At 42.1% G+C, this 26,623-nt stretch overlaps 1 protein-coding gene across 2 annotated transcripts in view; it reads left to right on the forward strand.

The window, feature by feature from the left end:
• Positions 1-1,190: 1,190 nt before the first annotated feature.
• The window catches only part of LOC115041294 (potassium voltage-gated channel subfamily KQT member 5-like), a 90,166-nt gene continuing 64,733 nt past the window's right edge, over positions 1,191-26,623 (forward strand). For both annotated transcript variants that reach the window (XM_029498662.1, XM_029498653.1), the window contains exon 1: positions 1,191-1,806. In XM_029498662.1, the coding sequence (XP_029354522.1) occupies positions 1,466-1,806 (341 nt within the window). In that variant the 5' untranslated portion in view covers positions 1,191-1,465. The remainder of the gene's footprint in view (positions 1,807-26,623) is intronic.

A 26,623-nucleotide genomic window follows, 5' to 3' on the forward strand; every position in this document is an offset into this window, starting at 1 on the left:
TTCTATCAGTATACACTATAATAATACTACAGCTAACACTAATACGTAAAATATACATATTTGCACAGGCTAGATATGAAAAATGTTTCTAATAGATTTCACATCTGATTTCTACGTACATGTTGCATTTTGTTGTGTCATATTGATTAAAACCAGTAAACTGAGTGGAATGTTCTCCCTTTTTTATGATGTGCTTTACTCCAAAATGTAAACTAAAGAAAATGATTACTTACTTAAAATAATTCCTTAAAGGCCCTACGGTGTATCAGATTGTGGGGGCGGGGGCCACAGCAGCATATTCAAAAGTGGTGGCACAGATGAACTGAAAGACATTCAGACATTCTGTGGCCCTTCAACTGCTGAGAGGCTGTTGTCAGGTTTCTGAGGTTTCTGGTCTCTGGACGGGCTACCTGGTGCTGCTGCGACCAGTAGATGGTGTAGTTTTGTTGGAGGACAGCAGGCAGCTGTCAGCACACACACACACACACACACACACACGCTGTGACCTTACTCGGCCGGCCACGGGCAGCGTGACTCACAGACCTTCATCAGTGTGAAGAAGAAGAGAGCTGATGTGTCTGACGCCACGTGGTTCCGTGGCAGCAGGACGGCAGATGACTGGGGCGGCCGCCAAACAGCGACAATGCAGAGCTTTCCTCGTGCAAATAAAAGCTGAGGAAAAGAAACACAAAATAAAATGAAAATCCCGTTCGGCCCATCGAACACAATGCAGAGAAAGACCTCTCTGAATGAAGAGTCTTTTCGGTTAATATTTTCTGCAGATGTGCGGGATGTGGTTACTTTTCCACTTGACCAAGTGGAAATTTCATCGGAGTCCGTGTTACCGGATAGGCTCCTCCACAGCAGCGTGGTGTAATTCAGACGGTTTTTTTTTTTCCTCTCGGGGAATTAAGGCACACGAGTTGCGACAGTTTACATCCCAGCTGGCTCTCGGCGCCTCAGTGCCGTTTAAAAGTAACTCCCCCAAGCTGAACCTTCGCTGCTGTGGCAGGGAGATAAAAAACTTAAAGCCCCCCCGGCAGCCTGTGTGTTGGAGCAACAGGCGGTAAAGTGAGGAGAGTCGGTGTTGAACACTGATGTGAAGACCCCCCCCCCCCCCCCTCCACAGGCTGACAGGGACGCGCATCGTGTCCATAACCAGTTGTTGCTTCCTACCTTTACGCGCAGGCTGCAGTTGCGTAAATGAGAGGCGGTTGATGTTGGAGGAAAGAGGGCGGTCAAAGTGTGACGGCAAACAGGGCGCCGCGCTCGGGCAACTCAGCGGCTGCACGACGGCGTCTGGCACGTGTAATTTACCGCTGCTACCGGCTCCCGGCTCCGGGCTCCCGGCTCCGGGCTCCAGGCTCCAGGCTCCGGGCTCCAGGCTCCGGGCTCCAGGCTCCAGGCTCGGGACACGCATGCTTGAGCAGACCGATGCCCACTTGATGCCCGCCTCGGTGATGCCATGCCCCGGAACCACAGCGGCGACGAAGGAGGTACCGGGCTCTGGATGAGGACCTCACCGGGGCACCGTACGGAAGGCTACGGCTTGAAAGATGTGGAGTCCGGACGGAAGATGGTGAACAACGCAGGAGACGGCTTGCTGCCAGCCTCCACCGCCGCAGGTGTCGCCGGCTCCGAGAGGCTGAGGGGGAAGCAGGGGGCCCGGCTCAGCCTGCTGGGGAAGCCGCTCATATACAGCGCGCAGAGCGGCCGGAGAAACGTGCGCTACCGGCGGCTGCAGAACTATCTGTACAACGTGCTGGAGAGACCGAGAGCCTGGGCGTTCATCTACCATGCCTTTGTGTAAGTTCACCTTCATAACTTGTGAATATGTGAAGTCGCGCACTTGTTGATGACAGCCTGAAACACACAAGCGTGCTTTATTGTGAGACACCTGCCGAGCGACTGCAGCATATCTTCACACATCCCTTCTTACAACATGCGCAGCTCATTTAAAACAACAACACAACCCACAGTGAGCCAGCTTCACAGCTGACTCCACTGCTCCCCTCTGCCCACCTTATCCTTTGTGCCTGGACAGAAATGTTTCATTTCAGCTTTAAACGGGAGTTCTTGGGGTCAGTGCAAGTGCAGCTTCACCAAAACATATCTGTAATATCCGGTGTTTTTCATTGACTTCTGCTTTTGTGAGGCCCTCAGTAAGTAATCTGCACTGTTTGAACCAGGTCTGGCATTGTGCTGGTTCCTGAAGGTCAGGACTCTCATCTTTAGCTTTCTAGTCTGCTCTCTGTCCTTCAAAACAGCTGCATTTGATTTCCCGCCTGTGACTGTTGTTGTGGCATCATGACTATTTCTAAGAGGAAGGAAGTTGGGACATGCTGACAGTAGAGCACAAGCTTTTTTGGTGCCTGGGTGTGGTTTAGAAAGTAGTTTGAATAGCAAGACTTAATTCAGCTCAGGAAACTGATGCTTTTTCTTTTTAAAGCAAGTAGTTTATTTGAAATGCACACGGCAGCACCACAGGATTCCTGTTTTTGGATCTCTGTCCCTATTTCTTGTTTGCTAATATTTTTGATGTTTGAGTGCAACTCTGATATGATGTGACTTTGGCACACGAGTAGTTGCATTGTTTCATGAACTACTGCAGCTGGAAAGCAAACAGCAAGTAGCAAGCTGAGAACATGCAGCTTCTCCCAGTTTCCCTCGTGGATTGCTGTTTCTCTCTGTAACATTCAGGGCTGTGCATCGATATTTTTCATTAAAGTTACTGAAAGTTTCTTTGTTGTGAATAAAGCCAAAGAGCTGTTTAACAGCCAAAGAGCACATCTTTTAGTTTGATGGCTAGGATATTCATTTTTCACACTTTATCTTGATTCTCAGCTCTACCTGCAGTCATCAGGACTGGTAAGACAGTTTTCGATTCGTAAATGATAAAATTACATTAAGCGCAACCGCAACTAACTGCAGTTATTTGCTGGTATTTCCATCCGAGAGTTCCATATGATAAAGACTTCTTTGTTTAAACTTCAGTTTCATCGCCGGAGCTGCAGCTTTGTATTTGGAACAAAAACCCTTTACAAGAACTTCTTACAAGAATTAGTATTTTCTCATTTATTTACAATAGTTTGATAATTCTGTGTAGGGAGCAATTAGATCTGTTGTGGTGTAAAAGTGCGTCAGCCATCAAGTGTTCTTTATGGGGCCTGAATTTGTGATGTCACATCAGTCACGCCATTTAATGACCTCCATGCCATTAGAAGGGGTCATTATACGCTGACCTTCCATTTTTTACATTTATTTTTATGATTTAAGGTTTTTTAAGGCGATGGTTTTAATTTTCTTTAGTCTGCACTTTTGCTTAAAGGTTGATGCTTTTCTAAATGTGTTGACTCATGCGCGGCCACGAGGATCCTGGGACTCGGGTTCTCTTCACATGAGCGCTCATGAATGTTAGGAACACACAGTTGGGTGGCTGGGAAGTTGGTGAATGATTTCCTTTCATCCCTGTGGCAGTGGGCCTGAACTGGCTATAATCTCTCAGCCCTTTGATGAATGTAGCTATGATGGTCAGTGGCCTTGAAAGTTACTCTCTTCTGCTGATCTGACAATTGTTACGGTTGTGAGAGCATCATTGTCACATTTTGTTTAATCTTTAAGTTCACATGATAACCGCTGTGTGTCCAGCCGCTGACAACGGCAGTTATTCACCGTATTGTATCAATTAAAAACATCCAAATTGTTGTTTTGGAAGCAGCTTACACGCAGTGTAATGAACTGAAAGCCAAAGAGTAGAGGGCCACTTATAACCTTCGATTAAACGCAGCCTCTGTGAAGTCACCCGCGGGCTTCTGAAGGGCAGTTTTGAAGGTTATAGTGCTGACGGATGACTGGTATGTTCATAGTAGTAGCTGTGCTTAACTTGTAGCTCTGTGAGTGTAATCAAAATCTTAGCACCTTATATGGTCCTGAATCACCCCAACAAACATTGATTTAACAAGTGTAGCAGCACTAGCGTTAGTAATTCTAGTAACTTTCCTAAACCAACTGGAGCGTTACCTACAGGTGACTTTCTTTGTTTTGGTTTTCATGTCAGGAATATTGTGATGTTACATTTGTTTTCGAAGAGATTCTGTGGAGACTAATGGGACAATGATCCTGTAAACATTACTGTTCTAATCCTGTTCTAAATGGCATGCTTTAAAATTAAAATAAAAACCAGTCTGAAGTTAAGAATACACTATACTGCATGGATGAGATGGAAAACATGGGATATGATAGTGACTGTCAGATAAGCTGAGAAGATGTTTAGGAAAGGCATTGTAACCTTCATTGTTTTCCTAATCGCAAATCACATGATCAACATAATGGTGAGTAATGTTATTGGACATCGCAGATTTTCCTCCTTGGCAGCTCCATCATCGACATCTTGCCAATGCCTTTCTCCGATAACGCCTACATAATCTGAGAATGGGTAAAGAGACGGGGCATGCTGTATGTGTGGCCTCGGTGCATATACTCACGTCTGCGCCCACCCACCTGCCAAGGAAAGTAGTAAAATTTGAGGAGGAAATTATACAACAATAATCATCACCCCCACAGCAATCATAAAGGAGGAGGAATGTAAACATGTTTATTTCATGGGAGTTGATGAAGATTGAATAATTTTTTGCATCAGGCCGAAGCACAAGAGCTACAGTTTTGAGCATCATTTTTCAGCATTTGAAGTTGCTTCTCGGCTTTAACACACAACATTTTTTTTTTTTTTGTTCCACTTCCCATTTGAGCCACACGGTTATTTTGGGGGTGAATTGTTTTTTTGTTTTTTGTTTTTTTTAATCTATTATATTCATTATTTCCAAAGAAAAGCCTTTTGTGTTTGGGAGGTGGTGCCCTCAAGTGGGGGATAGGTGTACCTTTAGCACAGCCTGCCCCGATGTCCAACGTATTGTCGACAGCTTCACTCAAGTCTCTGAAGCAGACTCATACTGTACTTGACACAAGCGTGTCATCTCAGTTTAAAAAAAAAAAAAAAAAAAAAAGAAGGGGGATGTGGTTCTTTCCTGCTGTGCTGCTTTTTGATTTAAAGTTAAGACCAAGCCTTGACTAGTAGCACAGCAATAGTAGTTCAGAGATATCTGTTTAATATGGAAGGACTGATTCGTTGTTACTCAGTCACTGCTTTGAAGAAGATAATTTGCTGCTTTTACGAGAAGATTTTTCCATCTTGATGTTTCTTCCATAGATGAGCGATAACATGATTGTTTGCTCACCTTGTGCACATGTTAGTCCTGTACCACAACAGTAACAGAGAACAATTGCTGCAATAACACAGGGCTGGAAAGAAATACTGGTGGTCTTGTCCCAGAGAGAATTTATTATGCCTTTACTGTCAGCCCTACTGACGCCCTTTTTTGGGGGGGGAGGTCATTTTCAGCGCAAAGCTTTGTTGAACACACTGCAGATTTTATTGGATACATTTCCAAGACTTAGTAAAGAAGATAACAGGGCCAGAAAAACAAATTTATGCTTGTTGGGTAGATGAACACAAATCCAAGTGTGTTTGATATGTAAATGTTCATCTGTTAGAGCCTGAAGAGCCTCTGAGAAATGATGTTTTTAATCAAACTAAATGGCCACTGGTAATAATAATAATAATAATAATAATAATAATAAGAATATAGTTAGTGGAGCATTGTGCCCTCCGCGCCCCCCCCAAACACTGATGCTTTTTATTAAATTTTTTGTGCAAAATGTCTCTGCTGTTGCTGTTTTGTCATACTTAAAGGAGACACGGTTGCTGTGTTTTACAAACTGCTTCCACTATCACTAAAAGATTGATATTAATACACCTATAAAATAATCAGTTATTTACTGGTAGATTAAGTTTTCGTTTCACCCATCAGTTTCATCCACAATTACACTGACACACAATGTGCAGAACATAGAAAATCCAATTTAATTTTGAATAATCTTCACGCATGAGATACAGCACATTTTCATTTTACTGTATCTCATAAATCAATTGATTGAGGTTTTGCTGTGGAAAAATGTTCTTCACATGGTAAAAAAAAACAAAACAATATTGTGACATTTGTTACTGTGGTGTATGTGTGTGCAGTGTCACGAGGATCATCGTGTTTCCTGCTAATTTGGCACAAGCTTTTCATCTTGAACAGATGCAACGCTGTTTATTTTACTTACAGAAGTTGAATTTCATCATCCGCTGCTATCAGAGGGCAATAAGTGTTCTACTGACACACACAAACGCACACATGCCTGCAGATGAAGCCACCTCTTGAAAATTGCAAGATGAAGAGAGAAGAGCATCAGGTTCAACATCTCTGTAGTTTCAAAATAAGATCAAGTGGGGGGAGGCGACATCAGTGTCTGACCCAGTCATGTTCAGATAGCTCACGAGATAGTTATCTTCTGAGTTGTTCTGATACAGATACTGTTATCGGAAATGCTTCAGATTCTTCCTAAAATAAACGCAGTAGGTTTTGGCAAGTGATCACTGATCTGATATCATACAATTTAATAGCCGCTTTCCAGAAACCCTTTTATTTTTTTTTTTTCTGGTTATCTCACAGAAAGTTTGCACTAATGACTGCAGTCATGTCTGTGGAGGCTTAGCTGTGTACATATATTAGTTCTCAGTTATTTAAATGTACTAAATTAAATGAATCTGTGCTTTTGAAACTGAAGCATAGAACAAACTTCTATTCGCCCAGAAAAATTGTCCCAGCAGAAGTTCCCACAAAATGTAGTTTGCTTTGTCGTCACGTGAAGCCGCTTCCTTTCTTCTAATGTGTCGGCTCATCACCTTGCTGTGGGAGAAATCCCTGAAGAACAAGTCTGTTTTCCTCCTTTTGCAACATACAGTCGTACTGCCTGCCGTACAGTGCCGTTTGTTCCAACACTGTGGAAGTCCACTGCTTACAGTGGAAGGAAAAGGAACCAATATCTTACAAACTGGTCTAAAGTATTTAGCTTTTGGGGTTCACCCTTTTCTTTTTTCTTTTTTTTCCCCACCAGCACAGTTGACTTACCTTTCTACAGTTTATGGTGCTTCACTAAACTTGAGTTTAGATCTCATTAAAACCTTAAAAAAAAAAACCCCAAAAAATCAGGGTGGTTTTGCATTTTGACCAGGAGTGCATATTTTTATCCATTGCCCATGTGTGACAGTCGCAGCACTGAGCCGGTCTTTGTGCTGAGTCGAGTTGCCCCTGGGGTCCCGGCCTGCCCTCCTTCCTGCTCACGCACACACATACACAGTGCTGCCATTCATCTCACCTCTGGATTAACAGGCTCTTATCCTTCTAAGTATGCTCAGGGGCAGGGAAGTGTGGAGGCCAAGGGTACAGTGTTTCTTCACATCAGGTTTTTGCGGACTGGCATGCTGAACAATCAATGGGGAGGGGCAGGCATGAAGTAGTGACATGAACTCGCTGCTCTCACTTGTTGAATACCCATCAGTTGTTTAATTGTTTGGGATTTTTAGCTTTATAGGCCACAGTAAAGGAGCAAATCCTGACAGCCATGTTTGATAGATATTATTACATATCGGAAGCCAAGAGACACAAGAAACTCTTTAGTGGACTAATCAGATGCTGCTCTTGATTCAGTGGTTGTGTATTTTATTTTGTCACTTGTAGTGAAATTTGTAAGATCCTGCCACAACAAAATATCTGTTTTCCGTGAGCACTCCCTCTTTCCTGCCTTGTGACATAGAGTAGAGTAGCTGTTGATTCGGCTCAGAAAGCCCTCACATTTTCACAATAGATCGAGGGAATAAGGGTCTGAACTTGGTTGGCACAGGAGGACATCCTGCGTCAGCACACAGCGTGGCCCACAGTCACCTTTTTGAGTTTCTGACTCAATGGAAAGAAACTCCATATAAACAGTAAGAGCAAAGTGCTGTAAACAGTGCCAACCTGTTTGCTTCAGAGGAACCGGCTGGCTTCATCAGCACAGGGACAGAAAGCAGAGATGTGTAGAGCGATGGCCTGAGACTCTGAGTGAGGAGCAGGAGCTGCGTGTGGTGTAATTTATTCTGTGACAGCTTAATGAGCTGAAGTCTTACTCAGACATGAAAGCTAATGTGTGTTTCATAAAAATGTTTGTGTGGTATTTTAAGCATTTGCTTGTGATTTTTCTCTGAGTTATATATCGATAGAACTTTTTTTTTTTTCTGAAACATACAAAAACGCTCAGAAAAAATGAAAAAGTTCCTGCTCGGTTTCCTTGTGTCGTGTGTCAACATGCAGTGCTGTCGTATCAACCCCACCAGTGTCTTTCTACCAGAGGTCCACCATTCATCACAGCTAATAAGCCACTAGCTGCTGTGCCTCTGCTGGTCGCACAGGACATTAAGTTTTCTCTCAGATGATGAACATGCTAAGGTTGTTGCAGGATGTCATTCATGCATCAGCTCCGGTAAAAGCATTGCCCCTTTCGTAGCAAGTGCAAGACAAGCACAACTGTGGGCCAGTGGGCAAATCTGATCAACTGACTTCTGCTGAAAATATGTGTCCATGTGATGAACTCATGATGATGACTGAAACAACGCTTTGCTTTTCAATGTCCAAAGCATCAACATTTTATACCCACACACACACATATTTATAAAAATTAAAAAAATTAAAATAAATAATATATATACATACAGTATATATCATTTCTTTTTTTTGGAAAGTAATTCACATCATTCTGACTTTGGGGTTAGAAATTGGTAGCTAAAGCTCTGTGATCCTGCAGGAAAGGCAGCTAGAGACGTGGTGTTCATGTCCCCCTCTGATCTACTTTTGGTTATTTCTCTCCACAGTCCACTATGACCTTTTTTAACACAATACTATCAGCACTTTGTCTGTACTGCATTTCAGGCAGATGGAGAAGAGGAGAAACTTCCCAACAATCCATTCAGAAAATGACATCACTAAAATTAGGATCCTCGAGCAGCATGGCGGCATAGTGGTTAGCACAATAAGGTCATGGGCTCTGTTCCCGGCCCTGGGGCCTTTCTGTTCTCCACGTCAGCGTGATTTTCCTCCCACCGTCCAAAGACATCATGTTTAGGTTAAATTGTCTGTAGCTCTGATTGTGAGTGGTTGTTGGTCTGTGTCTGTCTCTGTGTGTTGGCCCTGTGATGGACTGCTGACCTGTACAGGGTGACCCCGCCCTCACCAGAGTGAGCTGGGATTGGCTCCAACACCCCCGACGACCTGGAAATGGATAAATGATAGAAGATGAGTGTGAGTGAGAATTTAGTGATCCTGGTTGTCAGGGACTGATATATCCACAGTGTAACAATCTGATTCAGTTTATGAAACATTAGGATCGAAATTATTCTCCGAATGACTAAATCCAGAATGTTAGACTGGTTTATTAAAAATGGTGTATGCAAAAGCAGAAGTAAAGGCACGTCCAGTGGGACAACACAAACTCTGACTGATTCCTGTACATTTTTCATGCAAATCACTGTCTCTCTTTGAAGATCGGAGCAGGTTGGGTAAAAGGGTATGTCTGCTGTGGTTATCATGTTTCAATACTTGGAGAGAGTTCCCCTCTTCCTGTTTTCAGGGGTTTAGCGAAGGGAAACATCATTGCCCCAAACAGCACCTGTTTGCCTAACACACATTCGTCAGTTGTATAAAAATTCTGCCTTTTTTTTTTAACCTCCCTTTTCCCGGTTTTAAATTCCTCAGCAAGCTAACACAGAACTGCACAGTAATATTTGTCCAGACCAACGAGTAGAGCATCAGTACTGGTTGCCTTCTTAGCAATCAACCCTGTCAGATCCAACCCCCAACAGAGACAGGAAGCCCACGGTTCACAGCTGTCACTGTGGCCGAGCCTTTTTCTCCCCCCTTTATTCTCACTTTCTGATGATAAGGTGACTGATCGTCCCAGCCAGTCATTTCACAGGTTGCTGTTTGTGTGACAAAGCACCGAGTGAGTCACATTCAGTGTGAGAAAAGCTTCATATTTACAATAATATCTCCAGTGAGTTCATCTCATTTTTTTCGTCATCCTCTGATAAATTCTTCGCTGCCCGAGAAAAACCTCATCTCCCCGAAGTGTCGTGGCATTATTTCAGAATGGCTGTGAGCGGTGTAACAGTGCTGAATGTACAGTACATCTCTGCAGAGGCCTCTTTCCCTCTCATCTCTCTCCCCTGTGGCCTGTGCAGACAGTGCTGCTTGGTTGCATTTCGTCATCCTGCCTGTGTTAGCACGGAGGCTGCGGTCTGACTTTTAACAGCTCGGCATCTTTTTCACCCTATTTGTACTGTTGTTTTAGTAATTACTGAATTTTGAGCACTTTCCTGCTGCCATAGCAACTAGTGCTCCTTCTTTGAGTCTGATCCAAAAAAAAAAAGAAAAAAGAAAAAAGGTCTGTGTTCAATAAGCAAGAAAATAATCTGGGAGTGAGCGCTCCTTTCTGCGTTTCTGTCATTCACACAACGTGCTGTCCACCGGCTATGCTTCCACTGCTCTTCCACTGCTGTGCCACCATGGCCAGCAGTTAGTCATGGCTGATACAAGCCATGCCCTAGCCACTGCTATTTTTAGGTATGCAGCATTTAGTGTTCATGGGTCTGTGGACCTGTTCTCACCCTGTGGAAATAACACAGCTAATTCGAAAAACTGACCTAATTTAATATCTGATTATACTCCACACCATGTATTTTCCTAACCCATTCTCTCAGGGAAATTGAGTGCAGTTTGATTAGAGGATGTAAGTTTTTTTCTCTCATTGCCTATAGAGCAACATTTTTTTAAATAAAAAAAATCCATAAAACAATTATATCCCACTTTTTTTAGACTATACAACTTTTGCTGATGTTCTAACCCCCCCCACAGCATCAATATGCCTCAGGACGGATGCTCTTGGTCCAAAAATAGCACCAACATGGCTAGTTTTTGTCTGACGTAGGCTACAAACTGCAATCGTCACAATGTGATGGGTGCTTTCCATGCAAGGACAAAGAATTTACCACCATCTGCATCCACAGCCAGGGTGAGCATGCAAGCTGGAGATGGGTGCTCAGAGGGGAAATGGCAGCACATCAGGGGAGATACACCACAAGGCCATGCCCCTGGCACTTTGCTTGGCACGAGCCTGATCCTGCTGCAGGGTAGTGGGTGACGGGCCAGAGGCCCTCTGACCTCCCCGTCTTTCCCACAGGGGCAGCACTGCAGCTGGGTAGCCAGTCTGTCCCTCAACATGTACCAGAGCGGTAGAAGGAAAGAAGAGACAGGCGTTAATGATACTGTGAGAGGAAAAGGAGAAGGAAAGGCAGTTTTCTGTTTCGTAGTTATACTTGTTGTGCTTTGTTTGTGCTTGATGTAACTGTTAATGTATTGGTAACTTGCCCAATTGCATGCGACTGTCTTTGTAGTGTAAACCTGAGACACTTTGCCTTTTATGACCTCCTCATTTTACTCTGCTATGAAAAGAAAAAATGTGATTTCAGCTTTACTCCGTCCTCCCTGTGCTGTGGGCAGTGAGCAACCTTGATGGAACAAGCAGTGTACACAGTTTCTCTGATCAGGAACGTAAAAGCTCAGTGTGGAAGGGCAAGGTAAAGCTTGGTCAGCCCAGAAGTAAGAGCAGAGAGTAGAGGGAGAGGTGGCAGAGCGTTTGTGCATGTTGTCGTCGCTACTTCTCCATGTGTGTAGAAAAGGTTTGGCCATTTATCTCTGGAGAGAAATTTCAAAAATTTATCAGAAATCATTTTAAGATCTATTCACTGTTGTTCCTGTTGTAGTCAAGTTTTTCTTGGGTTTTGTTTTATGGCTACAGGTCGTAACTTTCAGGGGTTTGTATTTTGTTAGAAGGAGCCAACGTGAGTCTTATTTTACACAAGTCGAGAAAACCAGAGAAGTTGGCTGATAGGCTTTCCGCAGTCTGTACATATAGACTGAGGTTGAAGTGCCGGGGTATGGATGAGTTTTAACCATTACGTTGCTCTGTTAGCGTTTTGTTGCCGCTGACTTGTCAGAACACATTAGTGGTAAGTTTGCCTCTATTCTGAGGTCGCCCTGTGTGTGTTTTCTTTTTTTTGAGGTGGGGTACTAAAGAAGGACACATTCCACTGACATGAAGAGGTCATGAGGAGGTTTTCATATGCCAGCTAAGTTTCTTGAGTTAACATGTGATGAACTTTGAGCACAGGTAATGTAAGGATACACGCTGAAGAGACATTAACACACAAACATCACAACAGGGCTCACAGTTTAGCTCAGCTTCTCCAGCTGCAGGTGCCTGAGAAGAGGGAAAATGATTAAATACATAAGAGTGATTACTCCGTCACTGACAAACACTAATAGAAAACGGCGAGTTCTTGCTCTCCATTCTCAACTCAGATTTTAATGCTGCATAATTGATTTGTAATGATGTGCAGGGTTCCCTGCCACTGTACCTCCTCCAAATGCAGGTGTTGCCAAATAAACCAGGACTGAAATCTTCAAGGTGAAGCTTCTGGGTTTGAGTCTGGGACCTGTGTGGGTTTTCTCTTGCTGCCCCATCTTCCTCCTACAGCCCAAAGAAACATTCACATCAACTGTTCAAACCGTTGTGTGTCTCTGCATGTCAGCTTTGTGCCACTTGAACACCTCTTATTTGTTGGATTTTATTTATTTATTTATTTATTCTTTTACCAAAACCACAGTGCAGAAATAGCTGGCAGATTTTATTTGCTAGACATATTCCCTCAGCTCACCTAAGCTAACTGGCTACGCTCTATAGATTTATAGTTGTGGGACAGGTATGAAACTCCAGAAAAAGACGAAATCCTGGCAATAATTTTTTTCCTGAGCTTTTCTGAAACTACATTACATCGCCTGCCTACAGTGGTAGTGGAGAAGTCAATCGAAAATCAACTGTGTAGTCAAATTCTAATGATCTTCACATAATGTCTCGTGACTCAACTACTTGAAATGTCCCAACCGTTTGAGCATTTGCAACACGAACTGTGTATGGCCATGATGGATTCTTCCATACTTATTGCGTACCCTGAGTAAAATGATACATGTTATTCTCACCTCTTCATCAAACCTGAAGTGGCCTTTCTTTCTCTTTTTATGAGCTGTGACAGGGGCTGTAGACGAGGAGATATGATCACGCCAGTAGCCTCAAATCATCATCACTACGTCGTTTTCAATCAGGATCTTATAGGCTGTAAGGGGGGATGGGGCTATAGGGGTCAGCATTAGTATTTTTACATCACAACAATGCTCTACTTAATGCTCTGAACTCCAGGATTGAATCATGTCCACTTAAACTCAAGTGTGACCCATGCAGGCTGCATTACAAACTGTGCGTGAGCGCCCATGTATCCAATAAATCAATGCTACATCATAAGGAATCTCAGGCAGCAGCTTGAATGTCACTTACTATCCCAACATAAGTCCGTTAAATTGCCACTGAACTGCTGCCACCGCTTTTGGTTGCCAAGTCATGTTTGACTGTCGCTTGACAAATCAACTCAGTGTTTGTCTTAGCAAAATAAGCTTGACCCTAGAGCATTGCAGCTCATGTGTCAGGGGTAAGGGAGGCCGGGGAGTAAGGCAGGGAGGAGTTGGATTTTAGGAATCAAGCTGAATAGGAACACACAACAGCTGCTTGTTGGAATAACAGAGTGGCTAAAATGACTGCAGCACATGGGTCATATTACCCACCCAATCTTTTAATAGGCAAGCCTGACTGCAGAGAGAAATGATTAGTATGGAGCACAGTAGCCTGATCACATATCATAGATGAAAGCGTTTTGAAAGGTATGTTGACAGAAGAATATGCCGCCTTAGTGTGTTCTTTTGTAGAGGTACATTGTAAGCCAAGAGGCTTTGAATGAAGCACTTTTCCAGTCATGTTATCCCTAAAATGTTTTTTCTAAGTTATTTAGGACTATGTGCTCCTCTTTGATGTGTATTGATAGTTCATTGATGAAATCCTTGGGGTTCAACTCTGTTGGACTCTCCATCAGGCTGGCTTGTCACAACGATTAAGTCATGCTCCTGCTCTGCTAGAGCTCAATTCTACATAAGGCTACTGAGGTTTTCGGAAAAATATTTGTCAAAGTAATTTATATTTTACTCTGGCTGCTGTGGTGAGGATTGTGAAGTAGAATTATTGCTCTTGGCAGTTTGCAGGGAGATGGAAAACCAACCGTCGTTATTGGTTTTATAGGAGAATTAAATATATTTTAATGAGCGATTTTATTCATAACTTATATTTAGATCTAATCCTCAAACTATGAATTCTACATATTTGTTCTCCGCAGCTCCCATGTGCTCTCAGCAGCTCATGGTGCTCTGTGAGGCTTTATCTGTTTTCTCCTTTGCGGAAAATTGAAAGCAGCCAGTTGTGAAACGCACACTTAGCTCTAACCAATTTCCTCTGGTGATTAAGAAGAAGTATACTTTTCACATGCCCCACAACCACTAGTACAACAGCAGTTAAATTCCAAATAACCTCTTTGAATTGTTGAAGTAAATCATACATTAATGGGAGAGCAGTATAAGTCTACATACAGTTTTCCTCTGTATGCCGAGTCTCTACCTTTGCCAACTGTGAACTTGTGTTATGTTCCTGATGTGTGTTCTGAATATTTTTTTGACAGCTTGTCATATTTGACAGGTGCATTACCACCTGTGGCGGCCAAATGGCAAACAGATCCCCTTTCTTTTAATTCAAAGGGCTTGTAAATGTGATACAACTGAGGTGGTGAAATAAAGTCCAGTAAATCCCCGCAGACCCACCAAATACAAATCAAGCGGTATAATGTCAGTAGTCATGCCAATTGTGACAAAAAATTGAAAGGAGACATTTAACAGTTTTTGGGACATTTCTAAAGTTTTTGCCATAAATATATCTTGAACATTCAACAGTAAATAAAGCTCCAAAATGGAAGTCCTCACATTTCGATCACCCTCCACGTTAGCAGATAAGGAACTGGCTAAACTCAAATGTCAAAGTACCCGCCCAAGAAATCTTTCCCACAGATGGTTTTTTGAAGCGTGTCTGGCTGTTCGTTTCTCTGGCTGGTTTGGTTGTAATGGATGTTATTGGATGGCATGAAGTGAGATAGTTATTTGAGGGCTTTGCTTGCTCATCCAAGCTGAGCCCAGGATAAATCCAATAATGTCAGACAGCGTGGAAAACTATTTTTTCAGAATAATGGGCATTGGTGGCAAGTTTGAGGTTTTTCAGTTTTTATAGACAGATATAAGAACAGTTTTTTGAATCCTTGCATCTGCTGTCTGCTGCTCCTTGATCATTTATCCTCCATCAGACTGGTGCTGAGGATCCAGGTTGCTCTTTGCTGATATGAATGGACTCCATGATGACTTCGTGAACAACCACCTTGAAAGCTCAAATTATTTTCTGCATCAAACAAACTTTTTAATATCCTTGTTCTCAGGACTTAGTTAGTGAGTTTGGTAGTGCTCAAAATAGCTTTTTTTCTTACCAGCACTGGTGCATGTCTTTGTTGAGCAGCGACTGCGGTGACTGTATCCTCTGTATCCCCGGGATCCGTCAGAAGTCTTTATTGAACTGAGAACATGGCATCTTCACACGTCTATTCTCTTTGTAGAATGGCTATTTGCCCTTTGAAAAGCAGCTATCGAGCCACAATGAAATCTTCACACAGTGGGGAAAGAAAAACTCTATTCCAGCTGGCATGTATTAAAATCCCACATTGTCCTAGTTCTTTCTCAAAATGTATTTTTTGCTGTTTTTGTTGCTAATTGAGTCGATTTTCCTCTGGCCTTGTTTTGACGTGGGATCACAGACAACTTCTTGGGCTTGGGTGTTTTGAGCGATTTTGTTCCTTTGTGACTTTGGCAAGTGCACTTGCCAAGTATGGATTAACTTGTTGTTTTGCCCTCGTGTTCTTAAAGGGCGAATATTTAGACTGTCATTCACAAATCTTACATTCATGTGTGGAACTAGAGTTTTGTTTTGGTGTGAATTTGGTTTTGTTTTTTTTTTCTTTCTTAGTGAATATATTCTAGAAAAGCTAAAAGAAAAGACTGTGTAAGAAGCTTAAAGGGTGTTCACAGCTTTTGTATAACCATGTATTTCATTGCATTTGCTGTCATTTTCTAAAATTTCATGAGCCAAGAAGTAAACTAATTAAAAACAAATCACCAGATTAATTGAAAATAAAATAACTCACAAAGACAATTATTTTCAATGACATACATGCTAATCAGGGCAACTGGCACAAAATATTTGACTTTAAAAGAACTGAGCCAGCAGATTCTACTCTGAGCAAACAGTAAACCAGTAAACTGGCATGATTAATGTATTAAGTCAACCTAAGAGTCTCTGTAATCCTCTAACTTGGCTTCTGCCCGACTACTCATGAATAGAGGAATATAATGACTTTTGAACAGACCGCACTCCTTATGAATACATTAAGTGCCTTGCACAAGAAAATCTCTCTTTTTCTCTGACGCTGTTTTACTCAGGGCACCTGGATGAAGGTTAATGCATATCAAGCAGCTTTCTCAACCATCTGCTGCTCCATCCTGAATAGTCGGTGATCCTTGGCCTTGCCGACTACTCTGACTGGGCCCCGGGGCTTCCAGCAGTCACCTTGTCTCCGTTCACAAACCGAACATGTGTAGGCTCAAAGACCTCAATCTCTTGTATCATTGTAGAGAGAGAGCAGAAATCAAACCTCGATCAATGCTTTATCAAACCAGTAATGAAGTTGATTCAATTTTGATGTACTTCTTGACTGTCAGCTGGACTTAAGTGCTCATCACAAATGCTGCCTCTCGTGTTGAAATGATTTTAAATGCAATGTTACTAAGCATTGACTATAATAGAAATCTAATTATATAAAAATCACCTGTTATCATCTAGTAACAATGTATTTATATGGTCAATCTGTTGATGTTTAGGTGGTTTAGTCTTGAACCACTGCAGCTTGGAGTGGCTATATGCTGGATATTTCAAGCATTTACTCAGTTACAACCATTTATCCATTAATTTTAGCTAACTATTACAACCCTTCAAACCATTAATATTTTAGCAAATAACCTCAACTGTTTAATTGCTGCTTTTAGCTACCTATTTTAACATTTCCACTCTTTTCTTATAGCATCCTACAGTCCCACGGTGTTTAGATTTTATAGTAGGCTCACTATTTTTTTAATCATCTTAATCTCTATTTCAACTTGAAATCTTCCCTGATGTCCTGCAGAATTTATGGAGGAGCCCTTGTGCCATCCGTAACATGTTATGGTATCATTGGACTAATGAATCTAGACAAGTCTGGTGGTTAAGAGTCGTTTGTACTCATGAATCAGCTGTATCCTGTCTTGATCAGTTGTCTCTATTTTTCCCCTGTGTCAACAGAGTTATGACCTTCCTCAGTGGACCAACTTTCACTCTGTTGAACAGCTGCTGTTTACCCCTCCCAAACGCAGGCAGCTGGACATCCGTCCATCCACTAATGAATAAAATACTCTCCCTCAGTGTCATTTAGTGATCCTCATGCTCTATCACACACTCACTGTCGTCTTTTTATCCAAGCCCACCCACTCAGGAATTTACAAGGATTGAAGTACTGTTTCTTTGTGGGCAAGTGTCTCGAGGAGTCGTCTGTCATGGGATTTTCGAGCTGTAAATGTACCACTGAGAGCTGTTAAATGCATAATTTTACACACTCTGTTCCTCTTACATGTGCTCTAGACCAGCTTTTTCTACAGTCAACCAACTTGCTGTTGTAAACTTTTATATTGTTATATCTTTTAAGAACTTGAAAGGTTGAGATAAAATGGTCCAATGAGTGTGTGAAATGATAATTCGTCAATTTGATGACAACTGTGAATCAGGACTCATTGCAAATGAACCCATGAGTGACACAGAGAAACAGCTTTGTCTTTTATGATGCTGTAAAAACAGTGTGAAGTTGCGTGCCCAATCGTTTCTTTCTAATTAAACTGAGAGACAGAGGACTCGTTAAAAAATGGCCCTCATATGCAATACCACAGGCGTTGCAGACAGCAGCTGTGTAATTTTTCCATGACAAACGTTGGCAAGGTTTTTCCTCAGAGAAAGTATGTTTTCTCAGTTTTGCCAACACTTACAAACAAAGCACAGAGCATGAGAAATTTGTCATGTCATGGTTGATAGATATTTTGCATCAGTTTTGAAAATCAGTTTACCTTGCTCTCATGGTAGCGCCTCATACCCAGGCTGGCCTCAGGCAGTTGGCAGAAGGATCTCACTGCTTCCCTCTGCATTTTTGCCCTCCCACTTTCAACACACAGTCCACTGAAAAGTTTGGCCGGACCGGACTCACACACTGCACATGATAAATGTGTAGGGCATGCTAAATCATTGAGGGTGACACCAGCTTCACTGCCACTGATGCTGAAGACACAGTAACACTCTGAACCAGTTTTCTACTCTGGCTGGCCCGTGATATTAGTATGAACTGTGTGCTGAAAGACACTAAAGAGATCGCTGTTTCATAGCTGTATTTGATGGACAATACGTCTTCCTGCTTCATGCCGTCTGTGGCTCATTGATGTGGACAAAGTGCGGTTTCTGGCTGAAAGCTGAAAGAGGTCAAACTTGAGGCATATGGCAGTGTAAGAGGTCAAGTGTTTAGCGAACATACCACGTTATCTGAACAAGGTAGCCAGGTTTGACTCCAACTCGGGACCTATGCAGCATGCTATTCCCCTCTCTCTCCCTACTTCCGACCGGCCTCTCTGCCACTCACTGTTGTGTGGTTAAATGCATAAAAGGCCCTCCCAAAAAATACCTAAGAAATGTTTCACATTGTGGCATAGTACAGCTTTATGCAGGGACATGAATCCGACCGTGATCTGAACAGGACGGCACCCGTGTCCCTGATTGGACATTCCCCGCCTAAAGCCACAGGACCATAGCCTGACCTATTTTTAAAGAAACCTCATAGGCTGCTATGCACGTGTTCACATTATTTGTTGTTTTGCTGTACGTACTTCAAGTATTAGTGGAGTTCTAACTTTAAGATACTCAGCGGTGTGCAGGTATTTTTTCCTCAACCTCCAGAGCAAAGTCTACACTGAAAAAGTAATAGTTTTGCCAAAAGAATATATTAGTGGTTCTGCAACTTCTGTTAATTCTTCTTGAGTCTGATAAAATTCAACTGATAGGACACTTATCAGACACCCAAGCAGGGAACTATAGTTTACAGTATGATAATATGTTTTCACAACCTCAGACGTTATATGGAAACAGAATTTGATTGTCCATCATGGGACAATTTCAGGGATGAGCCTGTTTTTAGCCCAGCAGGTCTTTATGCAACAAACAATGACATTTTCTTTAGTACAGTGTGAATGTTGCTCTAACCACACATTTCATACAGACACAGGCTGCACTTAGTCCCTCTAATTGGAGACACGGAGCCGAACATCACATTGTTGATGTGTCTTTGTTGCTGAAAACCACAGCCTGAAAATGAGAGCACCACCTGACTCAGCTCAGAAACAAAATGTTATCATCATTCACTCACTACATTTGTGTAGACCTTCTAAACAATGTACGAAGGTTTCTCTGGCCAATATTCTATGAGCCAAACAAGACAGTTTTTGTGCTGCTGTTGAGTCAACACCGGGTCCTAAACTTTAGGAATTCAAGATGCATTAGACAGACTTTTTTTTTTTTTTTGTATTGTAGATTGAAGGAGTAGATCATGTTAGGAGTGATTTATGTGGTATTAATGTGAAAGGCAGCTTCACCCACACACACCCACCAGCTGCTACACCCCCCGCACTGTATTAAAACACAAACACACACACACACACACACACACACACACACACACACATGCGCACAGGGATAGCTCGGCTCTGCATGAAGACAAACAGGTACTTATTGAATGATCACTCATACCTATCCCCACCACTTACACATACATGCATAAAAACAAACACATTTAAAGCCCACACATCATCCAGTCCATATGCATATCCACCTGCCCACAGTCAACATAAACACCTACTCATGTATCCACTTTGCATGGAAGTTGCCTGTATCTGTTGTCATTGGTGGCCCAGTGACCATCTTTATCACTGATGCTGCTGTTTTTCATACTGGGCCTTTGAGATAATCAAATAGGTAGAAGTTATAGGTGTGTTGACAATAAATATCTATATGATGGATGGAGGGGCAGCACGGCGGCATAGTGGTTAGTACTGTTGCACCACAACAAGAAGGCCATTGGTTTGATTCCCTGGCCTGGGGCCTTTCTGTGAGGAGTTTGCATGTTCTCCCCATGCCTGTGTGGGTTTCCTCCGGGTACTCCGGTTTCTTTCTACCATCCAAAGACATGTTTGGGTTAACTGGTGACTCTAAACTGTCCACACGTCTGAGTGTGAGTGGTTGTTTGTCTCTGTCTGTCTTTGTGTGTTGGCCTTGTGATGGACTGGTGACGTGTCCAGGATGACCCTGCCCTCACCCAGAGTGAGTTGGGATTGGCTCCAGCACCCTGCGACCCAGAAATGGTTAAACAGTTGAAGATGAGTGGATGAATAGCTGTTATTTAACAGTGTAAAACAGTATTTGTACTGCATTGTTACATTTATGGGGAATTACAGCAGCAGCATTTTACACTGCACTATGAGTGCAATCTGGAGATGGGGTTAGGGTTTGTGTGAGTGTGAGTGGTTGTTGGTCTCTGTCTGTCTCTGTGTGTTGGCCCAGTGATGGACTGGCCTCACCTCAGTGAATAAAAAGTTATATTTACACATTAAATAATTAAAATATACATAACAGCACAGTGAAAAATTGGTGTAAAATTGCACATGTCCTGCCATTCAATGATTAAATGTCTGAAGATGAATGAATATGATGACTCGATATGACGTCTGTCCATCTTGAAAGGACAATCTGACATATGACGGGATCTGGAATCAGACCACTTCCAAGCAGTCAGACCAGACCAGTCAGCATCATCATCAGTGGTTAATGGGCGGTGGGATACAAGTGAAGTCTTTAGTTGATGCTTCAATGAAAATATTTTCACTTAAAATGATGCCCAAAGAACTTCTTGAAGTGACATGACCTGGATGCAAATGGAACGTCCACGTTCCCAACCTTCACATTCTCCTCATTGCGTTATTTTCCTGCTGCAACTTGTAGCAAATCAAATCAAATCAAATCAGATTTATTCGTATAGCGCCAAATCATAACAAAGTTACATCAAGGCACTTTATATATAGAGCAGGTCTAAACCAAACTCTTTATAAAATTATTTAAAGAGACCCAACAGATCCCCCGATGAGCAAGCACTTGGCAACAGTGGCAAGGAAAAACTTCCTTTAAGAGGCAGAAACCTCGAGCAGAACCAGGCTGAGGGGGGGCGGCCATCTGCCTCGACCGGTTGGGTTGAGAGTGGGAGAGAGAGAGAGAGAGAGAGAGAGACAGGCATTGGGGGGGGTATAGGCAGGAACATGTTGCTGCATGAAGTTCATGGAGCATGAATTCATGAAGATATGGGGCCAGCAGGTGTTGCAGGAACATGGGATGGCGATGAGTCACCACCTGCAGGATGAGGACAGGGAGAGAGAGGAGAGGAACTGGGAGAGACAGAGACTTTGGCAGAACATGGTTAGTAAATGCAGTATAAATGCTTAGAACTGGGTGAAACTGTGTTTTTTTTTTTTAAGAAGGATGGTTCTTATCAACGCATGCAAGCACCGCCACGTAATCCTTTGGTGGTGTGGAAGAATACAGCATTTTCTCCTTTGAACTTGAGAGTGTACATTTGAGTTTATGCCCAAACCAAAGTGTAACTCCGAACGAAATATACGAAAACAGAATTTGTCAGATAAGATGGGTCTTGGTGATGCACAGTGCAGCTCTCAGGCTTCATGCAGAGAGTGAGAGAGAGGCAGGCCTGACAGTGGGCATTCATCCTCTCAACATCCACAGCCTTAATTAGAAGCTTAATTACACAGAGAAATGGGATGCCAGGGGAGAAAAAGGCGAGGGATGGCAGAGGCGAAGAGAGGGGAGAGGGCTAGGAGGTGCTGATGGGGTTATGCTTCAGAATGGCAGTGCTCAAAAATAGACCCCCATCCCCTAACTCCCCCACCCTTGCCACACATCTTGTGATTGCACCATGTGACTGACCGGGGGACCAAAACACAGCAGCTGCACAGGCTGCTGAACTCCCCCACCGGCCCACCACTTTCTCATTTGAAGATATACCCCGATCCTGGTCACCACAATCAGTGTAGCTGAATGTGCTCTGGGGGTCTCATATCTCTTGAGAGAAATAATGTTGTTTCATTTTACCAAGAATTTTGATCATTGTAGGTGAGTTCTTGTTATAAACAAACCTTAATGGAGTCACGTCACCAAAAACAACATTTCAACATTTATCGGTTAGGAATGGCCAATATTTCTAGCATGATACATTACTTAATTTTGGTTGGTACGATATCACTCCGATATCGATATGAACATTATAAAAGTCAGAGACATAATACCAAGAATGCCCAAATGCAGCTGCATTTCTCTGCCTGGAAACTGTTGAGAAATGAGTTTGCCAAGTTTATGAAACCTTCTCCTATTAAACCTTATTATATTTAAGCTATAAAAACAGAACAATTAAATAAGTGTTCACATTTTAAGCAAGCAACCCCCCCCCCCCCCCCAAAAAAAAAGCTGTGATTAAAAATGAAAAGATGGTGTGATGCTGAAATGCCACAGCTGAATTTTGCAGTGCGGTTGGATAATTTGTCCGGGCTCCCGTTGACAATAGAAGAAGAGCAGAAGCATAAGGAGGGAAAAACAAAAAGTAAGTGAAGCATTGTTTTTAAGAAACTGTTATTTTAATGTAAACAAGTGGCTTTAGTTTCCAATATGTTATATTTATATAGTTTTATAAGAAGCTAATCATTGCTAATTTTGACATTGACCTATTTTCACACATGTAACATTTTTATTTCCATCGCAGTTCATTTCTTTTCGTTGTGGTGCTCGCAGTGCTGTGAGGTTTCTTTAAACTAAAAAGTAGGCTGATTATCAATTTCCTATTCTCTAAACAGATTGCAAGAAAAGTGTTTCAGCCATGATTAGGAATATTTGCGTGAGAATACAGAACAAAAGACTGAGAAACAATAAGAACCCATGTGGGGTGGGATGCCTCATCTTCAGGCCCTCAGATTAATCTATGGAGGTGAACTGCTTCAGATGGTGGATGACTTGATGTGTCCCATTTAGCAGCACACTGAAACCTAAAGTTTATCTGATCTGAATTAATCTCTACTTTCTTATCCACTGTCTGGTTTGTTTTATAATGACTAGTAGAAGCTCATGTAGTCACATTCGAATTGCAGTCAGAGGTAATATCAAGCAGCTCGCTGCATCGGCGCTGAGCCTGCTACAGCCTGTGGTGGACGTCATGACGCGCTCACGTCGCCTGTTGTTTTCTGCCCATTTCACTCGGCTCGAATGCAAAGAACCTGCAGCAGCACCCTGTAATGAACCTTACAGTGTACAGACACTGTAAATAATGTATATTGGAACTGTGTTCATCGCCTATTTCAGAGGGGTTTACCAGTGCAGACGCGCTGGGTTTTATGAGCTGAGTCTTCAGCCTCTGAAATATTTTCCGCCAGACAAATTGGAGGTGACAGGAATTTTGACAGTTACACTGAAAGCATTGGAAGATACATCTAAAAAATTTAACAGCAGCCTATATTCCAGAAACCCTGAACTCTGAACTTTTTCTGAGCAGGAAGCATTTCTTCAGTCAAAAGTAAAAAAAAACAAAAACGAACAAAACAGAAGTTCAGATGTAATGTGTCAGCACCTTAACTTGTGATTTGATCCTTTCTACTGTGATAGTGGCAGTAACAAAAAAAGGACAGACTAGTGCCGCATCAAAACGGTCTAGTCTTACACGTATTATAATGTTAGAAATTATTGGATGCCCCGCCTTTATAGATTTGAGAAAGGTCCCAAACATAGGAGGAGGGAGGCATGAGGTATTGCTCTGGGATTTGTAGAATGATCTGTTTCAGACATTGGGTCGTGTACTTTGAGCCGCAGATGATTCTCGAAGAAGAGACCTCTGCTAAGCACAGGCTCTAATGAAAAATGAAATATTGAGTGCATAAGAGAAGAAATTGGATGATGAATAAAAGTGGGAGTGCCAGTTTATGAAAGAGAAAGAATTCAGGCAAATTACATCAAGAAAACTGTAACTTGGGAGGAACAGGATAGAAGGGGTTGAACAATACAGCGTTTTTGCCTCGTGAAGTGTGGCTCACCCAGCATTTCCCATTTAATTGGGGTTTTTGTGTTTTTACTTCATTACTTCATACAATCAATTTCTTCGGCCATGTGGGGGCAGCAAATTTGAAAACACTGGTGTGACTAATGATAAAATTAAAGCGACTATTCTAAATTTTTTTGCAGTCCCCAAGGAAAATGATCTGTAAAGGTTTTCTGTAGCGAAGGGCCTACAGATAACTGACCTCCATCTGCAGCTGCACTTAGCTTTATCTGAGAATTTATCTGAGAAAACCGCAAGGCAATAAGAATAATAATAATGATAATAGTAATGCGTGGAGTACACAATAAATGTGTAGTATTAGTTGATACAGAGAACTCAAAATATGTTCAGCTTGCTCATAGTTCAGAAAGTGCACACTAAAATTGACGGTTGCATATGTGGATCCTAAAAGGTAGAGATAACATTTTTCTCTTTCGTCTGTTTACATGGAGGTTCAGCTTTAGCCAATGTCGCTGCATCTCATTGCACACTATCTTCTCTCTCCTTGGCCTTCTCTCACCTTCTCCCCCTCTCTTCAGGCACTCAACTAGGTTTTTATGTCCCTCAGCCTCTGCTCTCTCTCACGCTGCACTCAGTAGCACAGCCAAGCTATTTCCCCAAAGCAGTCATCTCTTAATTATTAATCATTTAGGTGGATGCTAATGAAAGCTTTGGGTCCAGAGCCTCTAGGGGAGTCTGTCCCTGTGAGGATGGCGTTGGCTCCTATTTTGTTGCCTTCTACCTGCTTTAAAAATGCTTATCTGTCTCCTGCTGAAAGATTAACGCAGATGCTGCCACGAATCAGATGTAATTGTGGAATCAGCAGTAACTTCTACATCTCTGAACAGCCTGGGCTGTCAGCGAGTGAGATGACCTACTTAATCGGGAGAATTTCTTCACAACTTTTTCTTCTTTTTTTTTTTTTTTTTTTTTTTTTTTAAAGTGCAAAATTTAAAAGCAAGGCAAATAACTCAAACTGGTGGAGGATGCAGTGATCGGAAATATAATAGTATGCATGGACTTTCCTGCCTGACATGGTCTAAAAACCCATTCAGGTTTTTGGTTATCATTGGATTTCAATGAAAATATATAAATTTTTAGTGCAAAATGGTTTTAAATGCATATAAGGAAATAAAACTCATACTTGAGAGAGGAATAGTTGTAACAGAAACACATGGGCTACAGGTTTCTGCATTTTTGTTTGTTTTTTTTAACGGAAAAAAGTTATTAAGGTACAGTTTTTTTGTGGCACTTGCAGGTGAACACACCTCCTGCTTCCAACATGCTGAGGAACGCCCAATAAGCTCTGCATGGAAGCACAATAATGCAGGATTACTTTTCTGAGAATGTCTGTAATGAGGTGCTGAGTGATAACTCCGCCACACACACACACACACACACACACACACACACACACACACATCAGTGTGCGCTGCTGCGATTGGCAGTCAGAGTCGCGGGAGCTCGACTGAATGATTCTGTTACACAACGCTCTAAATGCTATAAACAGGGAGCGTGTTTTGCATAAACTGCTGTTCTCATGCATTTGATATAGCAGGTGAGAACTAAATCTGGTCACCATGTGAGGATTGATGTGCATTTTTTCCTGTGAAACTCAAGACATGCTTTAAACATTATCAAGTAAAATAAATATGATGATGGTCTTTTTAATTTTGCCATAATTGGATAATTTAGTGAATACAGTCTCAAAATTAGCCTTACAAGTGAAATGCATACTGCGTTGCTGTGTGATTGACAGCATTCTTTGGATTGCTGGGAGGACTGGACCATGCTAAGCGTTATGGTCCCCAGAGGAAAGGTGACTCCAACACAGTCCCAGTGGTACACCATTCAGAGCCCATCAGGACATTAGAGTTTCCTGCCTCAAGGAACTTATGTTGTGGTCATGTCTGATTGTTTAGTTTGTAGGATGCCTCACAATCTGATAAACATAACTTCATGAAAGCCAGTCAGACCAAGAAAAAAAGTCCAAGGTTTTCTCTACAGATTGTACCACAATCATGTATGTATTAGGACAACTACATATCATGTCCCAATATGGTGTCCAAAGCTGTTTATCCAGAGCCCATGCCAAAAGAGTGTTTCTCCTTCTTGTTAGACTTGTTAGACTTTGTTGTATAGCCCACTGCACTCTCACGTTAGTGTATTTTCCCCTGAACTTGTTTGTTTGAACTAAAACTTTAGAATGTGAAAGCGGTAAAAATCACTTCTCTACACAGTATGTAAGGTTTTAATTTTTAAAAAATTAGTTAGTTAGCAGTTAGCTCACCAGCCATCATCTTCTCCTTCTCCACTGCTCAGTAACTGATATCATTCAGGAAGATTGAGTGATTG

The sequence above is a fragment of the Echeneis naucrates genome, chromosome 1 (assembly GCF_900963305.1).
Source record: "Echeneis naucrates chromosome 1, fEcheNa1.1, whole genome shotgun sequence".
Taxonomy (NCBI): domain Eukaryota; kingdom Metazoa; phylum Chordata; class Actinopteri; order Carangiformes; family Echeneidae; genus Echeneis; species Echeneis naucrates.